At 36.9% G+C, this 10596-nt stretch overlaps 1 protein-coding gene across 3 annotated transcripts in view; it reads left to right on the forward strand.

Annotated features, from left to right (window-relative positions):
• Positions 1-9859, forward strand: part of fam189a1.S (family with sequence similarity 189 member A1 S homeolog) — a 333221-nt gene extending 323362 nt beyond the window's left edge. For all 3 annotated transcript variants that reach the window (XM_018255499.2, XM_018255500.2, XM_041588328.1), the window contains 2 exons: positions 7718-8046; positions 9171-9859. In XM_018255499.2, the coding sequence (XP_018110988.1) occupies positions 7718-8046; positions 9171-9356 (515 nt within the window). In that variant the 3' untranslated portion in view covers positions 9357-9859. The remainder of the gene's footprint in view (positions 1-7717; positions 8047-9170) is intronic.
• Positions 9860-10596: the final 737 nt, after the last annotated feature.

Genomic DNA, 10596 nt, shown 5'->3' on the forward strand with positions numbered 1-10596 from the left:
GCACCCATCAGAAGCAGTAAAACTTTTTTTATTAAGGCAAAAGCATGCAATATCCAGATATTTTGCAGCCGAGACCCTGAGAGTCAGATGAGGGTCAAGTGTGGCATACAACAAATCAGGATAATAATGTATTTGCTTTACTAAAGGTGACATTATTAAATAATAAACAAATATATTGGCATTATATATACTTTTTCAGAACACACAGACTGCTAGTGTATAGGAATAAATCCAGGTAATCTTTGAATTCTAGTGTACCAATATAATCATTGTTCTACACGTATTTATTGTATAGTATTTAATGCATTCTTTTTTCTTCAAAGTTTACATAATAACTGAATTAGGATGCTCGTCCATATACATGTACTTATGGGTGTTTTTATTGGGAACGACGTGAATTCCCTGTTGCAAAGGAGATCCCTTAATTCCTTGTATTTTGCTACAATCAGTCACACTAAAAGCTTGACAGATCACCAGATTGGATTTTCAGAGCTTTGAAATAGAGTTTCAGGAATGGAGTAGGACAGCAGCATTCATCATCTCAGGGGTGTCACATGATCTACAGTATATCCTTAAAAGTCCTTTATGGTTTTTAACTCTTTCATCTCTGCGATACTTGATCAATTAGTCCCCCAAAATATAACATTCACACTTGCTTTTCTAGATGGATCCTTCATAATCAATATGTTTTTCTCCATTAAAATGAACAAGCATACAAAAAAGCATTTGTAATGACCACGTTATCAGGAACCTTTATCAGCGACTGTACCATGCGCAGGGGAACCCTGTGGGTTTCGGTGTACACCGACGCTCATTTGGGGCCCTACGCTTTCTGCTGTGGAAACCAACAAGAAAGTGCGTAACAAGACCGTAAGCAAGGTACCGGCAGGGTTGTAGAGAAGACGTAGTCGAAGTCAGGCGAAGAGTTCAAGGAAGGCGGCAGAAATCGTAGTCAAGGGTCGGGCAGAAGTAAAAAAAAAAAAACAGGAATCCAAAATCACAAACAAACGCTTCGGCAGGAACAGTAAAAATGGAACCAGTGAGCATTCACAAAATGGTGGACTGGGCTTTTAAAGCTGTCTTTGGCACCAAAATTCTAATCCGATGTGCACAGATGATGTTATGATGTCAGACACCAGCGTCACTAGGCCGGGAACCCGGAAGTGCGTGCCTGCACACCGCCATCCAAGCTGAGACGCACCGGGAGGCGAGAGACTGCAGCAATCTCCCGGCGCATCTTACATCGTTATATGCAAGTTCAATTGTGTTGTAATACAACGTTCACTTTAAGGGTTGTTGCTCAATGTAAATGTGCACAGATAAAATCTGACCCACAATATCTAATAAAAATCTCCCATGGAGTCAAGTCAAGGCAAGATCTGGAAGAGCAAGAATAAATTTAGGGATAACTGCTGGTATGCTAACCAGAAAGGCAAAGGCAAACCCTCATTTGATTGCAAAAGACCTACAGGAAGTTTTGGGTGACACAGGACTGGTGTTGCAATTATCCACGGTGCTTCATTGCTTGCACAAATATGACCTGCACGGAAACATTGCCCGTCACCTCTGTGGTTTATACAAAGGGCCTGTAGGTGTCACTGTGCACAAGAGTTATACTGTGTGCATAGTATTTTCTATACAGCTTAAAAGTATTAGAGTTGAAATTACTGTTGAAGTGTAATGGCTGCATGAACCTGATAATAAAGCACTCTTATACTCTACTCATCCTTTGCTACCAAAACATAACATATTGGCAACGAGATGTCTCTTCTACCTCTGCAGCAGCCTGCAGCTTTTCTTCCAAACCCTTGTGAGCCTACCATACCTTTTACTGCTTGGATCCGTATGTTTGAAAATTACATTATTGCTGCTGACCAAGGGGAAATGTCTGCTGCTAGAAAGCATGGTTTACTTAATCACTGCCTGGGAGCAGAGGGACAGCGTATATTCTATATATTACCATTACCTGATGATACTTATGAAACTGCTCTTACTGCTATAAAGAACTTTTTTGTGCCAAGAGTAAATGTGGTTGCTGAAAGATATAAATTCCGCCAACATAGACAACGTAATGGCGAATTCACAGAACAATTTGTAGCAGCTTTAAGAGAGCTGGTTGTTACCTGTGACTTTGAAATGCTAAGAGACCAAATAGTGGAAAAAACAAACTCACCTCACATTAGAGAGACTCTCAGTCAGGGAACTGCTGGGAATGTACAGACTGTGAATCTAGCAATGTGGCCTACTAATGCACAGTCACGGGCAAAATACAGTGCTAAGGGAAGGAATTCACTGCAAAACCGTGCAGCAAATACAAATAAAAAATACTGCTTTCATTGTGGTTCAACACAACACACTGCAAATTATGCTACATGTCCTGCAAAAGCTGTACAGTGCCGCTAATGCAAAAAGTAGGACATTTTCCTACTCCTGATGCCAACTGCAATAGACCTGAAGAAAGTGAACCTATAAGGCGTACTGAGAGAATTAGTGATGGGCAGGCGCAAATTCATGACAAATTTGTGCGTTTCGCCCCCGGTGAATAAATTCACAAATTTGTTGCGATGGTTCCGATGCCAGCATCAAAGTTTTTACGACACCGGTGCCCATTCTGACACCGGCGGATTGTCACCGGCGTCAAAATCGCAGTTTCACAAATTTGTCGCCAGTTTTGCCCATTTCACTGGAAATTCATGAAATTCGTGGCAAAGCAAAACCGGACAAATTTGCCCATCACTTAAGAGAATCAGAAAGTTACCTGCATGGACCAAGGACGTCAAGATATGCAAGACAACATCTAGACAAGTCATACATCTGCAACATATGGATGCCAAGAAGCTAAAGCACAAGCTAAATAGTTAACATGTTAATGTTACTAAAGACTTCCCGCCGGCTAGAATGGCACTTGGAGCGAGGCCTTTCGGGCGACTTTGGAAAACAAAGTGCTCCAAGTGCTATCCCGCCGGTGATTTACATTCTAGCTGGCATGAAGGCAGGGGAAGGCAGTCTGGGGAGATTAGTCACCCTGAAGAAGAGGAGATTTCTCACAGGGCGATTAATCTCCCTGAATCTACCACGTGTGTCTGCCCATACACATTCCTTAACATCTTAATTGATTTGATTTGTAAATGAAATTTCTGTGGAGCATTCACTCTGTGTGTCTCTTTAGTACTTGATATAATTAATAGTGCTATAGAAGAAGAAAAATCATAACCACCATTGGCACTGAATGCTAATAGAGATGTTGCATTACTGGTTTCTTTAGTAAATGTAATATTATAGGAATTGCAGGGCAGTGTTTCTTGTGACTGGGAGGCCAGCCAAAGATTGTTAAGCACTTATATAATGACAATCTACACTATGAACACTGTAGCAGGACTTGATAGTTCTTAACCATCACCATAAATATTTAGTATACAGATAAAAATGCAAGGTGAGGGGAAAATGTGGTTACCCAGTGGAAATAATGAACAAATGATTACATCTCAGTTATTGTATTCATCTGGCGTTTATGAATACAACAGCAAAGTAAAGAGATATGTTCCCATTATTAAGATTAACATAGCTAAAGAGGATGAGTCAAACCATTGCTTGTACAAGGTGATATTTATAGGTTGTGTACTTTCCGTCTACAAACCCAATCAGTGATACTGAGCCGAGACAGTGTTAGCCAATCTGTTCAAAATCTATTGGCTCTCTTCCATTCCAGTATAATTGTTGTAGGTTTTATATTTGTTAGGGCTCTGTCGTATATCAGATGCTGTCCTTTTGATGATAGGCAGAGTGTTAATACTTTGGGAAGATTTGCTAGTGCATCACATCATAAATCTGTTTGCCTGCCATTGTTTGTGTTAGAATGCAGCCATATCTCAAAGATGATTTAAAGTGGCTGCCCATCCATAAGGGATGAGTGTGTAGCAAATGGAATACATATATCAGTTCAATGGCTTTGCATGGCCTTAACCAGACTATGGAAGCCAGAAATGTATTAGCAATTCCAACCCCCTACCTTAAAGAAAGAGCTTCCCTAATCGATAGCTAAAACATTAATTATAGTAAAGGGAATCAATTATGCACTTGCAAATACAAACAGTCTTCTTAAATATAATGAATAGTGATGAGCAAATCTGTCTTGTCTCGCATCACCGCAAAACTTGCAAAACTGCAGGGAAATTCGGGAAACAGTGAAAAAAATTAGCAAATTAGCAAAATTTTTGTAGCAAACTACATTAGAGTCTATGGGTGTTTTTTTCTTGGCACATTGTTTCTGCTTTGGGGGCTACCAATATAAATTGGGAAGTCAAAATCACATGCATTTTCCACTGCTACACACCCCTACATTGTTAGAGGACCTCCTATCCACTATGCTGCCATGTTGCCAATCTTAAAAATATGTATACGATTTCATTAAGTCTGGTAATGGTATCTACTACTACACTATGTTGCTGTTTGAGCAAAAAGTACTATCTATAGATATAATTATATATTACTACTATCTTACTAACTAACACAGCGACTGCTAATAATAAATATGACCACTAACAGGTAATTCCCAGGTGCTTTGTATATCACATTAAAATGAATAAATCATATAGTTATATGTATATCCTTCTATAGACAGCAGGATGGCACAGATACCTTTGGTTGATGTAGAAGGTGAAGGGAGGATAAAATGACAGATGCGTTTGTCACACACCTTTTTTGTTCTTTTGAGTGTCAATTTTTAATGCAGTTTTGCGTATATTTTTGCCTGCGGTGAATCTATACACTAATAATGACAACTGTATATTTCTAACACAATAGAAAGAATCTTCTAAGTTCTAGTATGTACAGTATATGCAGCTCAGAAAGTACATTTTTTAAAATAAAATCGTGGTAGACTCCAGTATGACAAATCATACATTAGATAATGGGCTGATATAGTTGGCCATGTCCCACCCTGTCACTCTACTAAAATATATAACATATAACTATCTTAACATTGAAATGGATGTGTCACATGTTGAGCCATAGTTCACTGTCTTGTATCAAACAATGTCGTTTGGATACAAAGAATTATCTGTGTGTAAACCCACCTTCTTTAAATACAGAAATGTCAAAACTGCTAGTCTTCATATGTCCTGGAACAACAGTTCTTTACACTTCAACAACCTTTGGTCAGTGTTGGACTGGCCCACCAGGATACCAGGAAAACTCCCGGTGGGCCCAGGTGTCAGTGGGCCCTCATGCTGCTAAACTTTTGGCCTATTTCATGGTCATTCCCTATTTCTATGAGAACAAAGAGGCTAAATAGATGGAATGATTGATTATAGTATAAAGAGAGCAGACTAGGAGAATAGAGGTTGATTGAGGAGATGAAGAATATTAGTACTAAGAGTGGGCCCCTGGTCTAAAGTTTTATGGTGGGCCCCTGGTCTAAGGTTTTTGGGTGGGCCCCTGGAGTCCCAGTCCGACACTGCCTTTGGTGTTAAAAGGAAAACATTGGAAATAGGTGGTACTAGCATATATCAAATGTCAGCTTTAAAAGGTAATAACATGTTTACAAGTGGAGTTGAATAGAAGGTGTAATAATGTGAATAAACCCCCTCCCTCATTCTTAAATATAAAGATATTAGAAGCAAGAATTTTAATGTACAAATAGTTATGGAACTGCAAGAAGAATTCAAATACAGTTATATCATACAATAGGCCGAGTGCTTTTATACAAGTCACGGAACTCTTCTGTGACTTCTAATATCCTCGTATGTTTAACAGGGGGTGCATATTTTATTATAATATACATGTTTCGTTGAGTCATGGGAGTCGTTTAAGGCGATTATAACTAATGAAATTACTAAGCACTGTTTATAAGAATATAATTTACAGGATATTCAGGACTTGTGCATTATAAGAATATATTTCACAGGAAATTCATTGCTTTTGTGTATTATATACCAATTACTTTAAATTTACAGAATGATAAATTCCCTTTGCCTACACTAGTGATAGTGACTGGTTTGCTGTTTAACACCACTTAATTATGAAAGCTGGATGTCTTTAGGTTTACGCGCTCCGTTTTCTCTCAAAACAGGTTCATTGTTCTGTCTTTGCAGTACCATGTAAACCATTAGCAAGAATGCTTATATGCTGATACACAGAGCAAGTACTTTCTTTTGACCACTAAATCAATATTTTCTCATTATGATCCAACGTCGAATACACATTCTAATTTTCTAATAACTTTTTTTTAAATTATATACATATTATAGATAAAGGTTGTTGCCTTTTACTTAATATATCTGGCTGTATAAATGTATAGGTGGTTTATGAAAACAAAACAGTCAGTTGAAGTATTCAGAAATGATGGCTTTACTTTTGCCAACAAACTTTGTTGCTCTAATCAGTCAAGTAATGTTTACTGTATTTACATATAACTATAAACCCCTCCCTCCCCAGAAAATTAGGACCTTGATAAAAAAAAAATGACCTTGTTTAATATCTGGCTATTCTTGATATTTAGCCCACTATTCTCTCATAGTTATTGAGACTTTTGAAAGGAATACATTTCATCTACATTTGACAACATTCCTTTTATTACGCTTTTTGTAAGAATCTTTGTTTCAATGGAAGATATTGCAAAAAACACATACACAAATAACAGCTACATTTCCCATAATGCTTTGGCTTAGTAATAAAGAATAAAGTAATTACAGTGGGCAATTGTGTCTTCTGCAGTAAAATGTAACAATATCACAACACAATTCACAGCTGTGATTTAGATGAATAAAAGTAGAACACACAGTTCTACACACAGTCATATGTTGCTTACCTCCACAATAAATATAGGCCATACTGCATGCCTTCTTCTTAGAAGGTGTTGCTCTGCTGCTACTTTCCACTGCCCCCTTAAGTATGGAACACAAATTTGAGAGGCCCAAACAGTGAGGGGATTTAGACTTCATGCTCTTCTGTGACCTTTTTATCTCTACTTAATGGGCACCTACATAGATGGCTTTAGTTATATGAATCCTGATAGTGACAAGTAAGATGGTAAATAATATAATGAGGATAAGCGAGGAATGTTCATATAGTAGTGTGTTGAATTCACTATAGTATCTTGGATGGGAGAAATGGATAAAATGTATTGGACCTAATTTGCTACCAGTCTCCTGAGCTTTAAGCTGGGACAGTGATTATAATGGGAATGTTTTACAAGTATAAACAGTTTTTCATCCATTTACAAACTGAGTATTTCCCTAGCACAGTGGTGCAGGCAATTGTGAGGCAATTTGCCAAGAGCACAGGCTAAAGCCTTCACTCCATTTATATATTGAAGTCAGAGAATACATCATACTGTACATTCCCTCCAGTCTATCATCATTATTAAAATGTAAATGTATTTTTCGCAATGTATCTCTTTGAAAAGGGGGGCACACTGAATGTAGATATTACATGATAAAGCAGAAATATGTATCTGAAAGATATTGTGTACTGTATGTTTCATATTGTACTTGCAAACCAGGGTGTATCAAGTCTAGTGACTCTCTTTTAGTTTTGCAAAATGTGCTGTAAAGATGCAAATAGAATAGAACTGAACTACTCATGGCTGAAAATGCAATCTATTTATTGTTTGTGTTCAGTAGAGTGATTTCACCTTTAGTCTAGACAGAAAATTAAGTCATTATGACCATTTTCTCTGCTATATTTTAACTCTATTTCCTCCTCCTCATGCTTTCAGCTTCATATTCATGCCCACGGACAACCGCCTCTGTCTACCAGGACACTGCACACCACTTACTATCTACAGGCAGACACAAAGAAGCACGGAAAAGTAACCACCGCATAAAGCCAAAGGCAATTAAGATCATCTCTAAAGAACGGCCCAATTCTTTAGTTGACCTGAAGACCTACAAGGACACGAAAATTTTAGTGGCCAAGTTTTTGGAACATTCAAATTGCCATCTCTCTCCAGAAGTGCGACACGTGGTGAATAGTATCAAGTCTGTCATTAAGTCCGATGAAAGGCACATGGAAGAGGCAATCTTCAGCGCCAATATTATAGACCAGGTAATAAGTGAATGCTGTGTGTTTAGAAAAATTCCAGTTACTGTAATTATCAGATACAAATGATAATGTTCAAGTAGAAAATGATCCAACCAAGTCAGAGGGTTGTTAATAAACATTAACATGGCGGTAACATGGCTGTATGAAGAATATAAATGGCAACTGTTATTGGCTGGTTTTCTATGAAGCAAATGTCTGAATATTAGTAGATGCCCCACTCACAAATTGTAACATGGCTTTAGATTTTGTCAGGAAACTACTGTTTATACTGCCCTACTTTAGGCATAAGCAAAATAGGCTTATTACACCAGAAATCTGAAATAACAGTTATTTTAAAGCAAACAGGTAATATGAGACTCTGGAATATTCTTCACTCTGTCATAATTACAAAAACGTAACATCTCATTTATCGTTGAGAATGCCTATTAATTATGTATTCTATATACATAAATAATAGCTAAAAGAAAATATATTGATTTTCAGATATGTCACCTTGCAAAGTGAGTTACATTTCTTATTTGCATGCTGAGGCCTTTCATAATAAAGCAATATGTATATATGTTAAATTATAAAGCTATATACCTATGAGCATGGATTGAAATCTGAAATGTTCAATAGTTTTTACAAATGGTACCATTTACATACAGCTTCATAAAAATATAAGCATAAATAAATTAGCCCCTCACCTTTAATACATAATACAGGAATGGCACCCACAAATTTATTGGGAACTGATGTTTTCTTAATAAGGGGAATTTCAGCTGACAGGTGCCCTTTAGCTCTGCTTACAAAAAATGGAAACATAAAAATAGGTCCATAACTAGCCACGAAGAAGCCTTTAGCTTGTAGGTTTCTTTGTAGGTTTATTTAATTAAATAGTTTGTATGAGGACTTGTAACCCACAACAACCAATAATTAGCAGGTCCTATTTACTTATCACCTATTGCTCTAAGTTACATGGTTCACTCTTAGCTACATTTACAACATTACCCTGAACAAATTACCTCTATTGCTTGAATATAGCCCTCACCAACTTAAACATTTGCTTATCTGTGGTTTACACCATTTGTGAAATGGAAAATGATACAGGAACAACTGTCTATTAAACTGTAATCATTTTTCTACAGGTAATAACAAGTTCACAGCAAAACATTAATATCTCTAGAAAACGTCTTCAAGAAGATCTTCATCTTCAGAGTTGTGGAGCTCTAAGCTCTCCAGTTGCCTGCCTTCACAGAATACATCTAACACAAGAAACGGATCAGGACAGGCCACGCAGCTTAATTGGAGTCTGTAGGGAAACAATTCTTTGATAAAAGATTATAAGATTAATTAAAACAAAAGAATTGCATGCAAACTAAAGTTGATCAATTCCAGTACACTTCTTCAGGCACCATCAACTATATTGAATTCAAACTCAGTTTCTCCTTGTAGAACTTGCTCCGGCATGGGACAGCAAGCATAAAGGACAGTCACTATGGAGATCTTGCTGAATGTAATGTTTTGCAAACAAACAGTACAAACTAAATTTCTACACAAAGAGCTTTTTTTAAGATGACTGGAATTCCATCTATTATTTTCTTTCTGAAATAAAGATTACAATATTGCTGCCATGTAGCTCTGTAAAACCAACATCATCTCTTAATAATTACATTCCAAAAGAAAAGGGTTAAAAAAAGAGGTCTTTCAAGGCTTGCACCCATCATCAGATTCACAGACTGAATCATCAAGAAACCCCATACTTCTGAAAAATATTGTTATACAGCTCAAATGTATTACTTTATGTACTTTAAAGTGTTTTCACAATGTGTTTTAATAAAAAAAACTTTCAATATAATGTGTATTTCCATTCATCTCATCCTTAGCTGTTTATATGTGTGATATTGGCTGTACAGTCATTTTACACACACAAGATAAAACCATCATAATTGTTTACTTATATAATAGTATAATAGGGCATTATTTTTTAGAATGGTTAGACTCTGGTTTTCGGGGTCACTGACCTGGAATTTAACTAAGCAACTGATGTGATGTTGTGCTACATTTTTAATGTCTGGTTTTATTCAGCTTCCATTCTGACTTCACTGGATGCTAAAGCATTGTCTGCATTATTTACTAGGCTGGTTTCATGGTGAACTACCCTATGTGTAATTAAAACTGCAGAGCTGTAATTTATTTTCTGATACTCTGTTATACATTATATTATATTTCACCATGTATTTATTGTGTTGAGCAACACAAATCTACTTACAGATGTTGACCATACTGATTTTTTCTTACCTAGTCAACTGCTGTTTTAGAGAGAAATATCCCATTTTTACTGAGCAATGCTTTAGTTAAAGGAGAAGTTTTAAACTTTAAAGGAGCGGTAACACCAAAAAATTAAAGGAATGGCAATACAATGTATTGTTGCTATGCACTGGTACAACTGATGTGTTTGCTTCAGAAATGCAGCCATTCAAGCACAGGATACACAGTAGATAACAGATAAGTTCTGTATTATTTCAGCTTTGAATGGTTGCCCCCATGGCTACACAGCAGCTAGTTTGTATA

Source organism: Xenopus laevis, chromosome 3S (genome assembly GCF_017654675.1).
Source record: "Xenopus laevis strain J_2021 chromosome 3S, Xenopus_laevis_v10.1, whole genome shotgun sequence".
NCBI lineage: Eukaryota > Metazoa > Chordata > Amphibia > Anura > Pipidae > Xenopus > Xenopus laevis.